Source organism: Rhododendron vialii, chromosome 4a (genome assembly GCF_030253575.1).
Source record: "Rhododendron vialii isolate Sample 1 chromosome 4a, ASM3025357v1".
Taxonomy (NCBI): domain Eukaryota; kingdom Viridiplantae; phylum Streptophyta; class Magnoliopsida; order Ericales; family Ericaceae; genus Rhododendron; species Rhododendron vialii.
In genome coordinates this window covers 19622254-19644569 of record NC_080560.1, presented here as the reverse complement: position 1 = coordinate 19644569, position 22316 = coordinate 19622254, and the positions used below count along the sequence as shown (strand labels likewise).

Below are 22316 nucleotides of genomic sequence, written 5' to 3'. Positions count from 1 at the left end.
ATTAAAGCTGTAGCCGCTACTCCGATCTATCGTTTAATCTAATTTTCTTCTAATGTTGTTATTTCACTATGCTTAGTAGATTTTTGCTTGCTCTTATCTTCATAGATATGAGTGAGTAGTTTTCTAGGGTTAGGTCATGGGGTGATTAGCACCTCATGGCTTGAGTAAAAATTGCATTTTTCACCAATAAAGTTTAAATCTTTGGTTCAAAAATCGATGTGTAGTTCGGATTTATTTGTCAAATTGCTAAGGTGTTAATCTCCTTGATCATGTGTAGGTAAGAGCATTGCCTACTTACCACACATGATGCTTGGAGCTCTGTCGCTCGAGGTGTTTGCTAAATAAATTCTAGAGTTAGCTTGGTAATTGAACCATCTTATCTTCCGATTTAGGAACCTTAATTCAGTATCTTAAACCGCGTAATTGGGTGAAAATGTGATTTAACTCAAGTCATGAGTGTTAGTAATTCCTAGACCTAACCTGCTTTTTATCCTAGTTTATTCGCTTTTAATTTAGCCCGTTTACTTTCCACCGCAAAGGTAAAACAAAGTTGGCTGTCTAAAAGCCGAAAACCTTGCTTACTTCTACAAATCCAACAAAGCCGTATTAATTATTCCCGTGGGTACGATCCCGGTCTTCCAGATTATTATGCTTCAAATAACGTATTAAGCCCTACGCTTGGGGTGATCTTATTTGATATATCGACGAACGAAGCATTTTTGGCGCCGTTGCCAGGGATTTCTTATTATGGCTTTCTTGGAGGTTCGACAAACCGCTATAAGTATCCCGCTTTCGCCTAGTAGTAGTAGTAGTAGTAGTAGTAGCAGCAGCAGCAGCTTAGTAGTTTATGTGTTAGTGGTTCATATTTAGTTTGGTGGATACCTCTAACCTGGTTTCATACCAAACCTGAGGTGTAACGAAGCCAGGCTAAATATCGAGATTGTTCTTAGTTAGTGTAGTTAATTTAGTTAGCTTAGTTTAAATTTGATTGCATTGCCTAGCCGAGGTGGTGGCCTAACCCTTCGTATATTCTGTTGATGAGATGAGGTGGTGGCATAGCCCCTCCAGTCTGGTAATTTGTTGGCAGTTAGTTAGTATTTGTCTTTGTTTATGCCTATATATCAAAGCCCAATTTCCAATCGGCTTCATCGTTCTTCTTCGCCGCCAAGAATCCGTAGCATTGCCAGGGCGTATCCTGCCCACTCTCCGCCTCGCAAATTAAATCGCAATCGCAAAGGCCCAATGGCCGAAGAAGCTCCAGTTCGTACTTTACGTGATTATCTAAATCCAGAACGGGCTCCTCAAGTATCACCTATCGTTATTCCGACTTCGACTGCTGGGAATGCGTTCGAATTCAAAGCTGAGTATCTTCGAATAATTTCAGAATTTTAGGGGCGAGAATTGGAGGATCCTTATTTGCATATCCGTGAGTTCGAGAATATTCTACATTCTTTTGTCACAATTCCGGGGCAACTTGATCAAGCTTGCCTGAAGTTGTTCCCATTCACTCTCAAGAACAAGGCGAAATAGTGGTTCAATTCTTTGAAGCCTCAATCTTTGCGTAACTGGGGAGATGTCCAGGATGCTTTCACCACTAAATTTTTTCCAGCCAGCCGGATGAAGTTACTTATCGATCAGATTCAAAGTTTCAAGCAAAGGGATGGAAAGACTTACCACAAGTATTGGGAGCGATACAAGGACCTGCTCATGTCGGTTCCTTATCATAACTTTCCGTTGTATCTCAGAGTTAACTATTTCTACACAAGGTGTTCCCAAGAGAGTAAATAGCTTCTAGATACAATGGGTGGAGGTGACTTTATGGGGAAGACACTGAAGGATGCTTGGGATTACTATGAGTCACTAGCTGAGAAGACCTAGTCTTGGCAATTTACAGATCCAGGAGATAGGGCAATGTACAATCAAGGTCCTACTGGTTCAGGGAAATTCTCTATTGCGGAGCATACAGCTTTTGAAACTCGATTGGAGAAGATTGCTCGGAAGCTTGACAAGTTGGAATTGAAGAGTGCTCAATCTCAAGAGGTGAAAGCAGTACGCCAAGTGGAGGAAGTATGTGTTATTTGTGAGATTGTGGGCCATTCTACTGAGACGTGCCCTAACATTCCTGCTCTTAAGAACGTGATTAATGGGATTGCTCCAGAAGAGGTACATGCAGTGCAACGTTTTGACCCTTATTCTCAATCTTATAATCCGGGGACAAGACAACATCCAACTTTCCGTTGGAATCAATCTAATGAAGGGAGTTCTTCTCAAGTTCCACTTCCCACTCCTTAATTACCATGGAAACAACCTCAGAATGCTTTTCGTTTCCCTCAAGCTCAAGGTCTGCCAAGATTTGCTCCCTCTGCTCCATTCCCACATGCAAACCAATTTCAGCAGCAGCCCGACCAGTTTTAACAACAACCACCAAAGTGCTCTTGGGAAGATCAATTCAGTGCTCTCTTGCAAGGTCAAACTGCTATCAACGAGCAACAAACTCAGATGATGAATGATATCATAAACCAGTTAGGGAAGTTGACAACTACGGTGGGTTTGTTACAACAAGAGAAAGGAAAGTTTCCCACTCAACCTCAACCTAATCCGCAATCGAATTCTAATCTGACTTCTCAAGGTCTTCACCTTGCTAGCTCTTCGGTGACTTTCCCCTAGCAAGCAAATGCTATTATTTCTCTTCGAAGTGGCAAGGCGGTGGATAATCAAGTGGTGATGCCTTCGGAACCTACTTTGTTGCCCTCTCCTATCGAAAATCCAACACCAATCCTTGGGGAATCTCCCAAGGAAGCAAGCAAGGAGACTCTTGAAGAAGAAGGAAAGGATAAAGGCAAGAAAAAAGAAAGTGTACCAGACCCTCGAGTTATTCCTCCTCCGGCACCATTTCCTCATCGTTTGAAGGCCTTAGCGAAACCAAATTACAATGCGGAGTTGCATGAATTATTCAATCAAGTGAAGATCAACATTCCTCTCATGGATGCGGTCAAGCAAATTCCCTCATATGCTAAGTTTCTTAAAAATTTGTGTACCCGAAAGCGCAAGCTTAATGTTCAAAAGAAGATCTTTCTTACTGAATAAGTGAGTTCTATCATTCAGATGAATATCGCGCCTAAGTACAAAGATCCAGGGAGCCCTACTATTGCTGTCACAATTGGAGGGAAGCGTATCGAACAAGCCTTACTTGATATTGGTGCTAGCATTAATCTACTTCTATACTCTGTTTATCAAGAACTTGGTTTGGGGGAAATGAAACCGACTCGTGTTACACTTCAGTTGGCCGATCGAAGCATTCGTGTACCAAGAGGGGTAGTGGAAGATGTTCTAGTGTAAGTTGATCAGTTTATCTATCCGGTGGATTTCGTGATTCTTGATACAAATTCGACCGATTCTTTTGCTGCCTCTACTCCGGTGATTCTTGGGAGACCTTTTCTAGCCATGGCGGATGCAATTATCAACTGTTGGAATGGACTTCTCAATATGACCTTCGATAACATGAAGATGGAGGTCAATGTTTTTAATGTGGGCAGTCAAATGGGGGATGACGAGAACATACATAAAGTAAGCCTTATTGATGCACTTGTAGAAGAACACGTGGACGAGTTGCTCTATAGTGATCCTTTGGAAGTTGCTCTTACAGCTGAAGAGGCCGAATTTCTCGAGTCTTCTGAAGTGAGTTATTTGTGTGCGTTGCTCGATAAGGATGAAGCTTGCACTATGAATTCTTGGACTCCAAAGTTTGAAGAATTTGAAGAGCTACCACCAATAGAGAAGAAGATTTTTCCATCTAGTGTTGAGCCATCGAAATTGGAGTTGAAGCCCCTGCCCAACACTTTGAAGTATGTTTTCCTTGGAGACAATGAGACCATCCTGTAGTTATTTCCTCCTCTCATGGGAATCTCCGAGAGATGGAGTTGATCAATTTATTGAGGAGACACATGAAGGCTATAGGGTGGACCATTGCTGATATTAAAGGGATTGACGCTACACTTTGTTCACACCACATCGCTTTGGAGGACAATGTCAAGTCGTCTCGGCAACCCCAATGCCGCTTGAACCCTATTATGAAGGATGTAGTTCGTGCTGAGGTCTTAAAGCTGCTAAATGTGGGAATCATTTACCCCATCGCCGATAGTAAATGGGTGAGCCCAATTCAAGTCGTACCAAAGAAATTCGGGGTTACAGTTATGCGCAATGAGGAGAATGAGCTCATTCCAACACGTGTTCAAACAGGATGGAGGGTATGCATCGATTATCAAAAACTCAATGCAAGCACCAGAAAAGATCATTTTCCCTTGCCGTTTATCGATCAGATCTTGGAAAGGATAGCCGGCCACACATTCTACTATTTCTTAGATGGTTATTCCGGTTACAATCAAATTGAAGTTGCTCTAGAGGACCAAGAGAAGACGACATTCACTTGCCCCTTCGGGACTTTCGCTTATCATCGTATGCCGTTCGGTTTGTGCAACGCTCCGGAAACCTTTTCTAGATGCATGATGGGGATTTTTAGTGATATGGTCGAGAAGATCGTAGAGGTTTTCATGGACGACTTCTCTGTATTTGGCGACTCGTTCAAGTCATGTTTGGCCAATTTAGAGAAAGTGTTAACATGGTGTGAAGAAAAGAATTTGGTATTGAATTGGGAGAAATGTCACTTTATTGTAACCGAAGGCATCGTTCTTGATCACATTGTGTCTTCCAAAGGTATCGATGTGAATAAGGCAAAGATTGACTTAATTGGGAACCTTCCTATCCCGAAATGTGTGAAGGACATCCGTTCTTTCTTGGGGCATGCTGGTTTTTATCGATGGTTCATAAAGAATTTCAGTGCCATTGCTCGACCATTATGCCATTTGCTTTCAAAGGATGTACCTTTTGAATGGACTCTGGCATGTGAGGCAGCCTTCTCTAAGCTTAAATCCAGTCTTACTTCACCACCTATCGCACGATCTCTGGATTGGGAATTGCCTTTCGAGCTTATGTGCGTTGAGCTTATGTGCGACGCGAGTGACTACGCGGTCAGGGCTATTTTAGGTCAAAGGAAGAGAAGGAGACGTATGTGATCTACTATGCGAGCAAAATGTTGAATGAAGCCCAGATGAACTATTCGACTACAGAGAAGGAGTTGCTTGCTATTGTCTTTGCTTTAGACAAGTTTCGGTCTTACTTAGTGGGAGCTCCGATTACAGTTTATACCGTTCATTCTGCGCTCAAATTCCTTTTTACGAAACAAGATGCCAAGGCACGGCTGATTAGATGGATTCTCCTCTTGCAAGAGTTTGACATTACAATCAAGGACAAGAAAGGCATAGAAATGGTGGTGGCTGATCATTTGTCTCGCTTGGAGTTCGAAGACCACACCTCTTACATCCCTATCGGCGATTCTTTTCCCGATGAACAGTTGTTTGGTATCTCCTCAACCCCATGGTACACGGACATCGTAAACTATTTGGTGATGGGTTTGACTCCAGCTCATTGGAATACTCAAGAAAGGCGTCGTTTTCTAGCTGAGGTGAAGAGGTTCTCCTTTGATGATCCATACCTTTTTAAGTATTGCACAGACCAACTTATTCGACGTTGTGTTCCTGATTCCAAGCAACAAAGCGTGATTAAATTTTGCCACACGAAGGCTTGTGGTGGTCATTTCTCGTTCAAGAAGACTGCCGCTAAGATCTTGCAATGCGGGTTTTATTGGCCGAATTTGTACAAGGACACTTTTGCCTTTTGCCGGGGTTGTGCTCTATGTCAGCTCCTAGGGTGTGTTACTCAACAGAATGAGATGCCTCTTACCCCCATCATAATCATTGAAGTGTTCAATTGCTGGGGTATCGCTTTTATGGGCCCTTTTCCTTCGTCTTTTGGGTACCTCTACATTTTATTGGTAGTTAACTACATCTTGAAATGGGTAGAGGCAATTCCTACGCGCACTAACGATCATTCAGTGGTGGTCGAGTTTCTGAGGGACAACATTTTATCAAGGTTTGGGATGCCGAGGGCTATAATCAGTGATCAAGGGTCTCACTTCTGCAACCGGTCCATTGCCGCTTTGATGAGGAAATACTCCATTATTCATAAGGTTTCAAAAGCCTACCATCCTCAAACAAAGGGTCAAGCGGAACTAGCGAATCGGGAAATCAAGAACATCTTGGAAAAGATGGTTAATTCTACCCGTAAGGATTGGTCAACTTATTTGGTGATGCTCTATAGGCTTACTGTACTGCGCACAAGACAATTTTGGGCATGTCTCCCTATCGACTCGTCTATGGAAAAGCTTGTCATTTGCCGGTGGAACTTGAACACAAGGCGTATTGGGCGATCAAGAAGCTCAACTTCAATATGCCTCTTGCCGGAGCCCATCGGAAGCTTCAATTGAAAAAAACTCGAGGAGATGAGGTATGATGCTTATGACCACTCTTGTGCTTATAAGTCCAAAATCAAAGAAAGACATGATAAAAGAATTGTGATTAAAAACTTTGAATCTGGCCAAAAAGTGTTATTGTATAACTCTCGTTTGCATCTTCACCCCGGTAAATTGCGGTCACGATGGGCCGGTCCTTATGTTTTTAAAACTGTTTTTCCTCACAGTGCAATAGAAGTAGAGAACATGAGTAATGGTTCCTCTTTTAAGGTGAACAGTCAAAGGCTTAAGCCTTTCCTTGGAGGCTTCGAAATTGGAGAGCCAGATGAGGATTTGGTCAATCCCGTTTACACGGATGACCCTGTTGGATAGTTTTGTTTTAACTTAAATTGCACAGGGAGCGAAAGCGTAACCACTGAACTTAACTGTTTGTCGGACCCGGCTCCCGGGTAGGGGGTACCCACCATTGACTTGGGTATATGTAGCTTTGCACGCCACTACTAAAAGAAGGATTGTGTGCCCAACTCTGGTTCGAAGGGCAAAATTTTGATATCAGTGACATAGGGCTTTAATTAGCTTTTCTGATAGGAGTAATTCACAGTTAAATACTCGCGTCTTCCAGATTAGCCCCAACGGGGGCGGCATAGATCCTTAGGTTAGGCCTTGATAATCCCGTGCTTACGCATTTGGCTCTATCTTGTTTGCTTGCCTGGTTACGATCTTAGGGGATGCTGGACTTCATTGTTTGGCGGAGTCTAGTTGTGACTTGGGCGCTCCGAGTTCTGATATCAAATTTGTATATATTGTACATATTTGTTCTTGTTTCTTGTTTTGCATGCTTTATTGTGTTTTGTTCTGTTCTGTTTTTCTTGCTTTGAATAAAGTCTTGGAGACACCTCACATGCAAAAGATTTCACCAACGTGCTAGTGTAAAAAGGACTTTCATTAGTCTTTCTTGGTAATAGTTTATCGTTAATGATCCATGGTCTCCGAGATTGCCCCTAATCGGTGGCAGCTTAGGTCTGTGGGTGAGGCTTGATATTTCCTGAAGTGCACGCTAAGTTGTATCTTTTCTTACTTTGTTTTGATCCTAGGAGACGCTGAACTTAGTTGTTTGGCGAGGTCGAGCGATAAATTTTATTACGGGCGCTAGCATAACAAACTTTCAACGGTCTAGTATAGCCACCCATTTCTTACCCCACCAGTAAGAAATGGGAAGAAAAAGTATGACTCATGTGATTACGTGAAGATCGGGTGGTGTCATTTGTTTGTTTTGCATGTTTCTTATGTTTTCTTCATGCTTTGTTCCTTTATTTTATGTCTTTTCATTTTTGTTTAGTTTGAAGCCGGATAACAAGGCCGGTGGTTCTAATGTCAATTGTTTTGTGGAAAGTTGTTCTCTCAGTCTTGCAGGGTTTATGTGCTACCACACCAGCCTTGGAAGTTTAGGCCTAAAGCCGGAGTGAGTGAGGCGTTCAAGAGCCCTAAGCATGGGTGTGGCTACAAGCCGCGGTTGTCAGTCCGATAAAGCTTTGGATATGGCCCAGTGTGACTAGCTGTGGTTTCGAGTTGGCAGAACCGAAGGAGTAAACCCTGGAAGCATCTAATCTGACTGGAGCAAGACATTGACATGAAATCCTCCAACTTGGTCGAGGTATTTAGGGGTTGACATTCCCCTTGGGCGGTACATTCGCGCACCCTTCCTCTTTTTGCTCTTGTTCTTAATGCTATGAGAGCATAACATCGCTTTAAGTTGGGGGCAGGGGTTAGCTATGTGCTAATTGTTGCATTTTTGGGAAAATTTGAAAATTTCAGAAACAATGAAAATTGAAAAAACAAAAAAAAATGAGAAAATTCAAAACTTTTAAAAAATTAAAAAAGTTTTTTTTTTTTTACTTGCAATTCTTCTTTTTGTCATAATGTTTAGTTCTTTTTCATGATTTGTTGCATGGTCAATGATTGTCAGTTGGCAAGAGTTCGTAGCAATCCTAAGAAATTTTGTGCTTCTCAATTCACATGCTTAGTTGAAATTGAATAGTCTAGGTGTTGAGTTAAGTTTTTGAGCAAGTTTTGGCCCATATCCCCATCTTTCAATAAACAATGCTTGTAGTTAGGAGAACAATCGCATGTCCATCTCTAATTGTGTTTAATGTTGATTTTCAATCATTTTGGAATCTAAGGCGCACTTAGGAAAATGATACAAGGCATTCTTTGCATGATCATACCACATATGTGTCACCTCGTCCTATTTTGCATCCTGTTATCTTCCATTCTTTGCTTTAACCTAGGCGACCGATTGTTTAAAGGGTTGTTGGGGATGAGTGTTCATTGATGAAAAGGTGTTTTAGGGGTGTGATTTGGAGTGTTGAAAATTCTGGGTGTTTCAAAATGAAGAAAGCCAAAGTTCTGAGTTAATCATTTCGGCATTGGTAGAGAGGAATTGGTTCTATCGGTAGTGAGTGGCTTTCAAACAGGGGTTGAGTAACTGGTTCGGCATCAATAGGAGGGATTTTTGTCCATCGGTACCGAGGTCCCTACAGCAACAGCTCAAGCAGATCGCCATCGATGGAATATATTGGGTTCTATCAATGCCGATGGGTCTACGGTTCAGATTAGTTAGGCAATCGAGTGCAATTCAAACCAAAACCCATCATCATCTTCTAATAGCCGAATCCCTCTCTCCCTATTCCTCCATTCAACTCCTAAACCCTAACCCTAAACCTCCAATAACCCACTCAATCTTCCATATTTTCCACAGAAAATCCTTCATCCCCTTCAACAATACTCAAGCTCTCTCCACCAATTCCAAATTTTCAAGCCCGAAACAAGGTAAACCCTTTACCCCCTCTTTAAATTCAAAATTCCTTTCATTTTTCTCATAAATCCTGAAATTTCTTCCTATTTTCCACTTATATAACCACCCTCCACCATATTCTACCCTACATTCTCATTTTTCCACTCAAAAACCAAAACCCTAGAAAATTCCCTCATAAATCCGAAAATACCAAAAATAAAAAATAAAACCTCAAACCCTTTCAACCTTCAATGCCGAGAATAAAACAAACCGCTCACCGAGTAGCACCTTCTCAACCAGAGATTGAGGATGACGACGATTTTGTGGCGGATGAGGAGGAAAGTCAGCCGGAAGAAGCTTCGGGCTCTTGGAGCAGAAAAATGAGGCGTGCTCCAGCTGAAATTGCGGTGGACAAAAGAAAGACTTGGGAGGGCAGTTTTGATAGCCGGAAGTTCAAAAATGAGCGTCAAGTGGATGCCGAAAAATTCAAACCTTATCACATGGGCCTCTGTTACATCATGCGCAAAGGTTTGCACTTTTGGACTGAACCATTAGTTTGATATAATAAGAATGCTATTATTGAGTTTTATAAGTATATTCAAATTCCTGAGAGTGATTGGGAGAATGATCCGTCTGTTAGAATTATTTCTCAAGTAGGGGGCATTGACATTGTGATTACCCCCGACAATATTGCGAGATATCTGAAAATTTAGCGGCCCCCTCCTGATTCGGTGAATTACCCTAGAAAAGATGAGAGGCTGGATGAACAGGTGGTGAATAGGGTTCTTTGTAGTGACCCATCGAAAGCTACAGTACCCCATGTGCCCGAAAATTTCAAGGCTAGCTTCAGATTTTTAAATAAAGTAATTCATTGCAATTTATACCCCTGAAGCTCAGATCACAGACCGACTAGGAACAGTGGAGAAATTATGTATGCATTCACTGCAAATGATTTGGTAGTAGATTGGGCGATGTTCATTTTCACTCAGTTGAGAGATTTCAGAGCTAACACGTTGATTACTGCCAGCATGCCTTTTCCCTGTATGATTACTAGTTTGTGCAAAGAACATGGAGTTAAGGGGTGGGCTTATGAAAAGTTGGAGGAACTCTCGCCAGGCCCATTTGATGATACATTTGATGAGAAGAGCTTGTCTCGGACTCATGCTGCGAAAGACAAACAGGTGGACAAGGGGGACTCATTTGACCACGATGCCATCCAAGAAGAAGAAACAAACATCTTGGATTAAGAAGCTATTTTGTCAAGGGGTTGCACTAATTAATTCGCGAAGAAAGGAGAAGGCTGAGAGGAGACAGATTATGACGGAATAGGAGAGACAGAGGAGAGAGATAGCCTGGCAAAAATCGATTCTGGAGCAGCAACACGGGGTGAAGTATGTCCCCGAACCGGTTGATGAGGGGGAAGTTAGTGATGATTTTGCAGCGTACGAAAGTGAAGAATTGGCTGATTGAGGTGGTGGTATGATGATGTGAGGAGGTAGTGAGTCAGTGGCTTTAGAAAATCCCCTTACTTGGTCTAGGTTGGTTGACATGCCAACCACTCTATCCTTTTGTTTGTTGCATTATTAGTTCGTAGTTTTGTTTTGCACATTATTAGTTAGTAGTTGGTTTGGCCGGTTTGGCCTTTGACTTGGTTCATTTTGTGTTGGCGGCGGTCATTCGGGTAGATAACCAAGCTAGAAATAGACCGTCGCCCATTTTTGCTAACCTGTTCTTTGTAACTAAGGTCATTACAAGCTTAAAAAGACCTTAGTTGATCCTTAGCGCGCATGGATTCCTTTGTGATTGACTGTTTGACATTTGCATAATTAGTTGCATGGCATGGTTTCCTTTCGTTATCCAAATTTCATCTACTAGTTTTCATTTCAGTTGAATAAAGTGCTTTCATTGTTTGAGGCATAGTATTTCTTGTTCGCTGTTACCTATTTATAAAGCACTTCTTCGATGGATATGGCTTGATCTGAATTCGCAGGTTCTGTGTCCCGTATCCTCCCCTTGTTCGAGGACACAAACCTTTTTAGCTTGGCTCTTAGACTTGCTTGATGCTGAGCCTGTTTGGTTTGATGCTGAAATTGTGAATTGTAGAAATGAAATAAAAAGTCGGATTGATTGAACTCTTGTTAGTTTACAATATTGAGCATGTTCTAAGTTATGATAGCGGAATGGATTGCAAGGATGTTAGTTTTCAAATTTTTCGTACTTTATTTGCTAGGGACTAGCAAACCTTAAGTTGGGGGGTGTGATAAGCACCCGATAATGCAATGTAGGGTGCGCTAGTTGTTTAGTCTTAGTCTATTTTATCGCTTAACTTAGTTGTTTTGATTTCTTTTGCTCGTAGAGTATGCTAGTTCTGTTTTGTAGGAAAATCACCAAATAAAGGAGTTTTTAAACTCAAGGCTTACCAAAGGCATTCAAGGCCCGTAGGCGACCCGACGGCTCGCCAAGGCAAGGCAAAGCAGAGCAAGACCAAACGGCTTGAGTTAATGATTCGGCATCGATGGAAGGTGAAATATTACATCGGTGCCGAAGTGGTTATCCAAGAAGGCAATTAATGGGCTAGGCATCAATTGAATGAAATGTTTCCCATCGATGCTAAGGGCCTTACAGCAGCCTAAGCCCTTCTCCATCGATGCCAAGGACTTTAGGAGGAGATCTCTAAAGCATCTTTTGGGATATTTCGTGCGCGAATCTTGGAGATATAAATAGGAATGATGTCACATTGTACAAACAACTTTTGTATTGCATAATTTAGATCTAGCCTAGATTCAATTTGCTTTTTGAATTGTTCTTCATTTTCTAACACTTTAAATTTAATTTTCTGCTTTAGTTAATTAGTTTTTGTTATTGTTCTCTTCATTAAAGCTGTAGCTGCTACTCCGATCTATCGTTTAATCTAATTTTCTTCTAGTGTTGTTATTTCACTATGCTTAGTAGATTTTTGCTTACTCTTATCTTCATAGATATGAGTGAGTAGTTTTCTAGGGTTAGGTCATGGGGTGATTAGCATCTCATGGCTTGAGTAAAAATTGCATTTTTTACCAATAAAGTTTAAATCTTTGGTTCGAAAATCGAAGTGTAGTTTGGATTTATTTGTCAAATTGCTAAGGTGTTAACCTCCTTGATCATGTGTAGGTAAGAGCATTGCCTACTTACCACACATGATGCTTGGAGCTCTGTTGCTTGAGGTGTTTACTAAATAAATTCTAGAGCTAGCTTGGTAATTGAACCATCTTATCTTCCAGTTTAGGAACCTTAATTGAGTATCTTAAACCGCGTAATTGGGTGAAAATGTGATTTAACTCAAGTCATGGGTGTTAGTAATTCCTAGACCTAACCTGCTTTTTATCCTAGTTCATTCGCTTTTTAATTTAGCCCTTTTACTTTCCACCGCAAACGTAAAACAAAGTTGGCTATCTAAAAGCCGAAAACCTTGCTTACTTCTACAAATCCAGCAAAGCCATATTAATTATTCCCGTGGGTACGATCTCGGTCTTCCGGATTATTATACTTCAAATGACGTATTAAGCCCTACGCTTGGGGTGATCTTATTTGATATATCGACGAACGAAGCAGTGGCTGCGGGTGATCAGAAGGATTAGCAGTTTGGTTACTATCTGTAGGGTTTGGGTTTTTCTTTTTGGTTTTGGGCTTGGCCCAATGGGTGTTTCCTTGGTTGGCTTTTTGCCAATCTCGGATTTGGGTCTCGAATTCTTGGGCACAGGATTGTTCTTAGTTTAGGAATATGATGATGTTCATGTCCTTGTTCCTTTTAATAAATTTTTGCCTTTCAAAAAAAAAAATATTCAACATTTTTGCCTATGTGGCATTATGGTGATCACATTTGCAACAAGTTCAAGAATCAAGATCCTTACAAGTTACAATCACTTTCCAATCTCATATGCTAAGATGACAAATCAAAGTGTTAGATGATGGATCTATTTGTATCTAGTGTAATTATGTGTCTTATAATGTAATTAGTTTAAGCATCTAGGACTGTATTGCAATTATTATACAGCTTGTATATATATATTTTACGTTGAATGAAATTAACCCTAATGGGTTTTCTCCCTATTACGATTACCCTAAAACTGAACATGTTATCAGAGCAATAGAACCTGGCGACCTACGATGTTCTTCTCGTTGCTGCGTGAATAGTACGTCAGGTGAACAGTACTTCACGTGAACAGTACTTCGTGAACAGTACTCGAGTGAACAGTACTTTTGTGAATAGTGCTTCGAGTAGTTAGGGCTTGCCGTCGCCGTCGATCAGATCTGTTCTCGCCGATCAAATCTATTTTTTTCTTCTCTCACGAAGTTTCAACACTGTTTCAGTTAGATCTGAAGGTATTCAATTGATTTTTTTGAGGTTCTAGGGTTTTTGGAACATTTATTTATTATTTTTGGAGTTCTAAAGTTGCTGGGAACATTGTTTATTGTTTATTTGGCATTATTGTTCTACTTTCAAGATGTTAGAAGAGAAAAAACAGGCTTCTGCTAGTGGCAAGGATGAGTTGAGTCGTGTAGGGACTCTGGATAACTCTCCACTAGATATTTGTCCCATCAAACTGGGTGCCACAAATTATTTACTTTGGTCTCATACTTTTACATTAGCTATTGAAGCTAAAGGGATGTCTGAGTTCATTGAAGGCCCTATTACTGAGCCTACTATTGATGTTGAACTCAAGACGCTTAAGTCTCGTCGATCTTTAGCCATGACTTGGTTGTTTAATTCTATGAAGGCTGATATTCGTAGTCCTTTCTTGCTTCTTAACACTCCATATCAGATTTGGACTATTGCCAAACAGACTTATTCTCTGCAGGGCAATGATGCTCAGTGTTTTGAGTTGTGAAAGCGACTTTGTACTATGGATCAACACAATCGATCTGTTGCTGTTTACTTTGCTGATCTCAATAGGGCCTGGCAAGAATTTGATTATTATCAAGAGTTTCAAGCAGTCTGTTCCGTTGATGCTGGTACTTGGTTAAAAGAATAGAAAAAGAGCATGTGTATGACTTTCTTGCTAGTCTTGATGTGGAGTATGATCCAATTAGAATGCAGGTGTTGGGTCGTGTTCCGTTTCCATCTTTGGGAGAGGCCTATGCCATTGTTCAATAAGAGGAGAGCAGAAGGGGTGCTATGTTACAAGCTCCTACTTCTGATCGTTCTGCATTGGTTGCTATTCTGCAGGGGTAGTTTGGGTCTGGCAGTGGAAAGTCTCAGTCTGGTACTACCAGTGGGGCCATAGACCGTATGTCACTCCGGTGTGATTATTGCCACAACACTGGACATACCAAGGATTTCTGTTGGAAGTTACATGGTCGTCCTTCTCGTGGGCGAGGCAGTGGACGTGGAGGTCGAGGTCGTGGTCCCGGGCATTCTCAGGCTCAGGCACATGTTTCAGAGTTTGCTACCTTGTCTGATTATGGGTTCAGTATAGCAGTTCAGTCACCTTCTGATTCTGTTGGCGGTTTCTCTCAGGGGGAGATGCAAGCTCTCAGGCGTTTTATAGCTCAGGCTGATTCTTCCTCTACTATAGCTCCTACTTCCACAACAGCTCCTAATACATCCTATTTTGCTCATTTAGGTATTCCAGCTAGTGCATTTACTGCCTCCTCCGGTATTCCTTGGATTATCAAGGTGCTTCAGATCATATGACAGATTGTTCCTCTATTTTTTATTCCTATTCCACTTGTTCTGGTAAGGATAAGGTTCAAATTGCCGATGGATCGTTCTCTGCTATTTCAGGGAAAGGTTTCGTTCGCTATTCTCCCTCTATCTCTCTCTCTTCAGTCCTCCATATTCCAAACTTTGCCACTAACCTTCTTTCAGTTAGTAGTTTTACCCATTCTGCAAACTGTTCTGTGACATTTTTTCCTACTCACTGTATCTTTTAGGAACTGGAAACGGGGAAGGTGATTGGCAGTGGTAAAGCACACAGTGGTATCTATTATCTGGAGCATGCACCTCATCCATCTCAGCCATCTTTATCATGTGGACAAGCTCTACGGGTAGATATAAGTTCCACTCTTTCTTTGTTACATCGGTGGCACCGTAGATTGGGTCATCCTTCTTTTGGGATATTAGAGAAACTCTTTCCTACTTTAGTTAAACATTGTCCTAGGAATCAGTTTTTTTGTGAAGCCTGTGAGTTTGGAAAACATAAATGCTCTTTTTATGCACCTATTAATTAACGAAGTGATTCTCCATTTATGGTTATCCATTCTGATGTTTGGGGTCCTTCTCCTGTTACTTCTTTAAGGGCTATGGTTTGTTACTTTTATTGATTGTTATTCTTGTGTCACATGGGTGTACTTACTCCAGTCAAAAAATGAAGTATTTTCTTGTTCCAAATCTTTTCATAAGATGGTTTGCACTCAATTTGATACACATATTAAAATTCTTCGAAGTGATAATGGGACTGAGTAAATTGATAAGATTTTTCGGACATGTCCATATGATAATGGTATTATTTTTCAAACGACTTGCGTTGACACTAAAAAACAAAATGGAGTCGCTGAGCGTAAAAATCGTCATCTTGCTGAGGTCGCTTGGTCTCTTTTGTTCACTATGAATGTTCCCAAATACTTATGGGGAGAAGCTATTTTAACTGCTACATATCTTATCAACCGTATGCCATCCAGTGTCCTTAATTTTAAAACACCCATTGAGTGCCTGCCAAGCAGTTGTCGAGTTATGACTCTTCCACCTAAGGTGTTTGGTTGTGTGTGTTTTGTTCATGCCCCAAAACCTTCTGGGGGCAAGCTAGGACATAAAGCCCATAAGTGTATTTTTGTTGGGTACTCTCCTACCCAGAAAGGCTATAAGTGTTACGATCCTTATTAGAGGAAGATGTTTGTCTCTATGGATGTTACCTTTTGGGAAACAGAGGTTTTTTATTCTCCCTCCAAACCATCTCTTCAGGGGGAGCATCAGCAGGAGGAAGAGATGTTTACCTTTTATAATCATAGTGAGGGGGAGAAATTTTTCTATGATCATAGTGAAGGGGAGAAGGAAAACACTGGAGAGGAACCAGTATCTGTTGAAAGGGAAACACATGATATTGGTGGTGAGATTGAGGAACAACTACCTGCACAACGACGACTGCAGGGAGCTAGCTTACAGAGGTATGCTAGACGGAAAAATGGAAAGTCTTCATGTACGTTACCACCATGTCAATCACAATCACCCACTCCAGTTCCAGATTCCTCAGCTGACTCTTCTGGTAATGATTCTTCTCTTATTGAACCTCCTCCTATGGATCCTGACAATCTTCCTATTGCTATTCGAAAAGGTGTTAGATCTTGTACTCAGCATCCTATCTCACAGTTTGTTTTTATGACCGTTTGTCTCGTTCGTACCATGCCTTTGTCTCTTCTCTTTCCTCTATATCTATTCCACAGAATTGGCAGGATGCATTCAAGATACCTAAGTGGAAAGGAGCTATGGTAGAAGAAATGACAGCTTTGAAAAAGAATGGCACCTAGGATCTAGTGTCACTTCCAGGAGGGAAGAAACCAGTGGGCTGCAAGTTAGTGTTCACTATTAAGCAAAAGGCTGATGGTACAGTTGAGAGATACAAGGCAAGGCTTATTGCTAGAGGTTTTACTCAAATTTATGGTATTGACTATGAGGAGACGTTTGCTCCAGTAGCGAAGATGAATTCTGTGCGAGCTCTCCTCTCGTGTGCTGCCCACTTGAATTGGCCTCTTCAACAATTTAATGTGAAAAATGCATTCCTCCATGGTGATTTAGAGGAGGAAGTTTATATGGATATTCCACCAGGTTTCTCTTCTCTTGCAAGTGAAGGAAATGTGTGTAGATTGAAGAAGGCACTTTATGGGCTGAAGCAGACACCTAGAGCCTGGTTTGGCAGGTTTTCTTAGGCTATGTTGAGTTTTGGTTACAAGCAGAGCCGTGCAGATCATACGATGTTTATCCGGCGAAGTAATGGTAAGATTATTGTCCTTATTATTTATGTTGATGACATAATAATGACAGGCAATGATGTGAGTGGGATTCATAACCTTAAGTCTCGTCTAGCTCAAGAGTTCAAGATTAAGGACTTGGGATCATTGAGATACTTCCTTGGAATGGAAGTAGCGAGGTCTGATAGAGGTATCTTTATTTCCCAATGCAAGTATATACTTGATTTTTTGGAAGAAACAGATATATTGGGCTGTAGACCTGCAGATTCTCCTATTGAAGCGAATCATCATCTTAGTGGAGATGTGGAGGAGCGTACTGATAAGGAGAGGTATCAGTGACTTATGGGTCGACTAATATACTTGGCCCACACTTGACCAGATATTACTTATGCAGTAGGTGTTGTTAGTTAGTTTATGCATGATCCTCGTACTTCAAATTTAGATGCAGTTTATCGTATTTTGAGGTATTTGAAATCAACTCCAGGAAAAGGAATTTTGTTCTCTAATCATGGCCATTTGCCATTGGAGGCATTCACTTATGCTAACTGTGTTGGTTCTGTGAATGATAGGCGCTCTACTTCTGGATATTGCACTTTCCTTGGGGGTAATCTGATTACCTGGCAAAGTAAGAAGCAATCGGTAGTCGCCAGGTCTAGCGCAAAAGCTGAATATAGAGTTATGGCTAATGGTGTTTGTGAGCTCTTGTGGTTCCAAACTTTGTTACTTGATTTGGGATTTGCTGACAGTATTCTGGTGAAACTCTAGTGCGACAATAAAGCTGCCATTAACATTGCTCATAATCCCGTTCAGCATGACAGAATAAAGCACATAGAGATTGATTGACACTTCATCAAGGAAAAGTTGAACGAGGGTTTGATATGTATGCCGTTTGTGAGATCTAGAGATCAGTTAACTGATGTATTCACAAAAAGGCTGGGTAGCAAGAGTTTTCATCCTATTGTGTTCAAGTTGGGCTTGATTGATATCTTCACACCAACTTGAGGGGGAGTGTTAGATGATGGATCTATTTGTATCAGTGTAATTATGTGTCTTATCATGTAATTAGTTTAAGTATCTAGGACCATAGTGCAATTATTATATAGCTTGTATATGTATGTGTGTATATATATATATATATATATATATATATATATATATTATGTTGAATGAAATTAACCCTAATGGGTTTTCTCCCTATTACGATTACCCTAAAATTGAACACAAAGAAAACATCAAATCTTAGGTCGGTAACCAACTAGTATTCATTCAAGTTATCCGCTTCTTGCCTTTCCTATTCAAATGAATGGTGAACCTGTATTCAAGTAAATTCATTATTTGTGCGCACAAGGAAAAATATAAAGAAATAAGTAGAAAAGAACACCCTAAGAAAAAGATCTTCAACGGTTCAACTTGTGCTCTTATACAATCTTATGTTAGCTATACTGCAGCCACAATCTTTGATACCTAAACATAAAGAACAAAAAGCACTAGAGGGGCACAACCAAGATCTAACCAAGACTATAGGCCCATAGGGTCTCCTACATAATCAAAAAAAGAGAAGAGAGACTCCTAGAGTGTCCGTCCAAGCTAAAATTAAGCTATGCAATAAATAAGTTTAATCTTTGAACCAACATCTCTACGTCCTCCAAAGTCTTAAGTATGTTTCACTCTCTTCACATGGCACCCACCCACTAAGCTTCAAAAAGCTAAAGGATCACTCTTGGGTCTTGGCATAACCCACTACACCAACAAATGGAAAGAAGAAAACTCCTAAACCCGCCAACCACCTAAAATGAAGGAGAATTTGAGCTGATGTCTTCTCTGACTTCCCATACTGCATCCACCATTACCTACGAAAATCCATTAATTACCTATTTTTGTCTGTAAAACTCAAAAGGATAAAAACCAACTACAAAATGGAAAAATCTCATCATGTATTCAGTCCACAATTTGGACCAAACATAAAGACACACCAACTAAACATATAGTACCATGTCCATTCCTCCAACACCAGTACGTGTATTGATAAGCCAAAAAATTGTGCACACCGTCTAGCCATTCTTACATGTTCTAATAATTAAGCACGCTTCATCTTATAAGTTTTGAGACAGTCTAATAGCTTGTTCAAAGTCACTATATTATGTCATATTTTCATGAGGTAAACAAGAGAATGGCAGAAAAAAGTCGTACAAAGAAACTATAATATAAACCCTAGAGTCGCAACAAATGAAATGAAGATGATGAATGAATATGAATTCAATAGTCAGACATGCCCAGTCATAACTTGAACTACAAAAGCTTGAGACAATCTTATATGATATAATCACATGAAAAAACTAGAACGGAGAACAAATAAATCCAAGGTCCATTATCTAAAACAAAAACCAATATATTAAATTCTACTCACATTAAAAAGAAAATGGGAGTATTACTTACCATCTCTGGACAATTTTATTATCCATAGTAATTAACTTTGCTCGCTCGGAGTTAAGAGTTTGATGCCACTTAATATTTGAAATTGGGCTGCCATACCTACCGAAGAAAGTTGACAAATACAAGGAGCTACACATTAGAAACAAAGAAAAACATAACTATCATTGGATAAAAAGACAAAATAGCCAGCCTGTAGATGTAGCTCACATGTGATCCTTCACTTGCATTGGTTGTGATTGTGAAGAACGCAAGTCATAAATCAATACCTACATTTAAAATAGCAAGCATAAACTTAAGAGTTTATTCGTAGAAATGTTTAGTGGATGAATAACTCAACAAAAGGACACTCAACATTTATCCGTAATAATTACGAAAAGTCAAAAACCACTACAAGTGGATGTTTAAAGACAGGATTTGTTGTTCAGTGAAGATTAATAAGTTTTTTCATGATTAATGAGTTTAAAAATCTAGGACAGATATAGTATAACACAGGGAATATGAAACAATCACAAATGATGTTTTAACCATACCTTTCCCACACTACTTCCAACAGCCATGAGGTTGCATCCTTCCCCATGAAACTCTACTGCATTGACCTCCTGCAAATCCGTAGGCATTGTTAGAGCATTTATGATCACCAATTGAAACCTAAAGCTCAACATCTTTTTCTATAACATGGTGAAAGATGATGCAAAGAATTTACTCCATGTTTCTTTTATTCGTTCCTATCAAAAATTACATAGGAAAGGAATATGAAAAAGAGCTACCAGAGGAGTTTAAAATAAAAGAGCACTGATATCCAAGAATAAGGCATAAGTAGTAAACATAATCCTAGTTTGCTTCTGTGCCTCGGAAAGATTAAGTGTTGTTCGGAGAAAAATCCTGGTTTGGGGGCTTTGGTTTAAGTTGGATCTCCAAGGAAACAAAAAGGAATTTTTATCCATTTACGTCTTGCAAGTTGTAAGTAGTCAGTGGTATCACTCTACGAGTTTCTAACTTTGCAGTATGCTGAACTCAAGTATAGTTTTCAATATGTTGTTGCAACAGTACCTTTTTTAGCATAATGCAAAAGTTGGAGCTATTAACAAATGTTTGATGGAAAATGACAATGATCTCAACTTATAAAACTCCTAGGATTCGTCTCACCAATTTTAACAAATAGTTTTTTCCTTATACGGAATAACAGAATCATAGGAGAAGGGTACAATTCCCTTATGGCGTCTACTTGTCCTAGGATACAATTGGGCAAGATTTTGACAATTAATACCTAGAAAAGGTAATAGCATGTGGTGGGGTCACCATCATAGACAAGCCAAACAAGTGCAAGTAGCATAATGAATGACGAGGTGGAGAGGGTTGTACACAAGATCTTTTACCTGATGTGATATGTTAAGTGCCACATGCAAATTCAAAAGCTTAAGTTGTTGTGTTAGAGAGGGTGTAACTTGAATATATATAAGTTGAACTTGCTGTTAGACCAAATGCGTAACTGGTCATCTTCACATGGTTTTGTGACTGGTTGCCTTTCAATTTTAAGCCATATTGTTGCCATATTAATAGGATTTGATCCGAATGATTGCCCATTGGATTGTTCTAGACATTGTGAGATTGTTTTTCCTGCAAATGCAATATCACTGGAAGGCATAGCTGGTATTCCACCATTTTGAGGTGCTTGTCATTAAATTATAGGGGACTGAAGAGTTTCATTTCATCAATAAGAAGCATAAAATTTAGTCCTTTATAGGGACTTATTGTGCAGAATTGAACTAGTATGTTGTAGTCCCTCAGTCAAGAAATATGGATTCCTTCCAAACTAAAGAATTCGAAAAAGAGAACACAAGAGAGGGAAGGGAAGAACAAACTGAGAAATGCCTTCTTCTTTGCAAGAAAAAGGAAACCATTTCAGAGAAAGTACCTGCTGCATTGCTTATGTGTTTCATGTTTCTGAAACCAATAGTAACAGCCAAACATAACACCATCGAAGTCCAGTTGATCTCCGGAATGTAGATTTGGCCATGAATACTGGGCGAGGTGTGTACTATTTTGACCCATCGGAAGCAACCCAAAGCAGAACACTGTTTGATAATGGAGGATGTCCCGGTGATGATGGCTTGGCTTCCCACAACTGCTGCGAGTGCAGCTAATGCAAGAACGGGCCATCGTATTAGCTCTGACAAAGCAAGTATGTAATGAAAAACTTAAGGACTCTTGGATTAGTTATCGCCAACAAATACCAACACAAAAGTTCTATTTGAAAAATCTGGAAATGGCAAGTATAAAGAGAAAAAACATAGTACCTACCAGGTACTGATACATAGAATCTAGTCATTTTCAATAATATGGTGCTGGAAAAGATAAGTTGCTTGCCCCAAATACGCAAGGATCAAGGCTGGGTAAACTACAAAGGTGAAACTGTGAAAGCAATCTGCAGTTAAGTAAGCAATCTGCAATAATGTAGTCTTCGGTGTATTAACAACTCTCTCCCGAATTAGCACTACTTGTTTCAAATTTGATGCGTGCGTCCTTGAAGTGATCGAAGAACATTCCTACACCACCTCAGTATTAGATATTCTAAATTCTTGCTAGATTGGCCACCCAAAGTATGCGAGATCCCTTGTGAACTGTTGGATTCGACGCAGGGGATAAATTTTACACCCAAATAAGTGGCCTTCAAACATAGATGACAACAATAAAGAAACTAATGCAAATATTTTTTATTGGTAAATTTTATGAGGACGTGAGATTCTCAATTTAGTCTCAGTGATTGCATTGACTAAA

The 22316-nt window shown here is 40.1% G+C and overlaps 3 protein-coding genes across 4 annotated transcripts; 1 reads left to right on the top strand and 2 right to left on the bottom strand.

Moving 5' to 3' along the window:
• Positions 1 to 15742: 15742 nt before the first annotated feature.
• LOC131322648 (uncharacterized) lies at positions 15743 to 16745 on the top strand. 2 transcript variants are annotated; one of them, XM_058354044.1, is made up of 2 exons: positions 15743 to 16471; positions 16581 to 16745. In XM_058354044.1, exons 1-2 carry the CDS (start codon positions 16030 to 16032, stop codon positions 16607 to 16609), a joined length of 471 nt encoding a protein of 156 aa, XP_058210027.1. In that variant the 5' UTR covers positions 15743 to 16029; the 3' UTR covers positions 16610 to 16745. The 2 variants fall into 2 exon arrangements, with proteins under 2 accessions (XP_058210027.1, XP_058210028.1); XM_058354045.1 differs by having other exon boundaries at positions 16590 to 16658.
• Positions 16746 to 18542: 1797 nt separating this feature from the next.
• On the bottom strand, positions 18543 to 20600 carry LOC131323790 (uncharacterized). The gene is made up of 7 exons (XM_058355630.1): positions 20589 to 20600; positions 20487 to 20546; positions 20069 to 20206; positions 19746 to 19804; positions 19542 to 19637; positions 18619 to 18643; positions 18543 to 18569 (listed from the first exon to the last, which is right to left on the bottom strand). Exons 1-7 carry the CDS (start codon positions 20598 to 20600, stop codon positions 18543 to 18545), a joined length of 417 nt encoding a protein of 138 aa, XP_058211613.1.
• LOC131323520 (uncharacterized) lies at positions 20354 to 21707 on the bottom strand. The gene is made up of 2 exons (XM_058355360.1): positions 21454 to 21707; positions 20354 to 21155 (listed from the first exon to the last, which is right to left on the bottom strand). Exons 1-2 carry the CDS (start codon positions 21696 to 21698, stop codon positions 21092 to 21094), a joined length of 309 nt encoding a protein of 102 aa, XP_058211343.1. The 5' UTR covers positions 21699 to 21707; the 3' UTR covers positions 20354 to 21091.
• Between the last annotated feature and the right edge of the window lie 609 nt (positions 21708 to 22316).

Bases quoted from the DNA above. Each gene is read 5' to 3' on its own strand.
- LOC131322648 (XM_058354044.1), top strand. From the start codon at position 16,030: ATGTTTGTCTCTATGGATGTTACCTTTTGGGAAACAGAGGTTTTTTAT. The intron at 16,472-16,580 runs GTGTTAGATCTT...TCTATTCCACAG, and splicing joins TCCTATTGCTATTCGAAAAG to AATTGGCAGGATGCATTCAA.
- LOC131323790 (XM_058355630.1), bottom strand. The intron at 19,805-20,068 runs GTATGGTTAAAA...TTTTAAATGTAG, and splicing joins TTGGAAGTAGTGTGGGAAAG to GTATTGATTTATGACTTGCG. The intron at 18,644-19,541 runs GTAAGTAATACT...TTGATTATGTAG, and splicing joins AATAAAATTGTCCAGAGATG to GAGACCCTATGGGCCTATAG.
- LOC131323520 (XM_058355360.1), bottom strand. From the start codon at position 21,698: ATGGCCCGTTCTTGCATTAGCTGCACTCGCAGCAGTTGTGGGAAGCCA. The intron at 21,156-21,453 runs GTACTTTCTCTG...TTGCATTTGCAG, and splicing joins ACACATAAGCAATGCAGCAG to GAAAAACAATCTCACAATGT.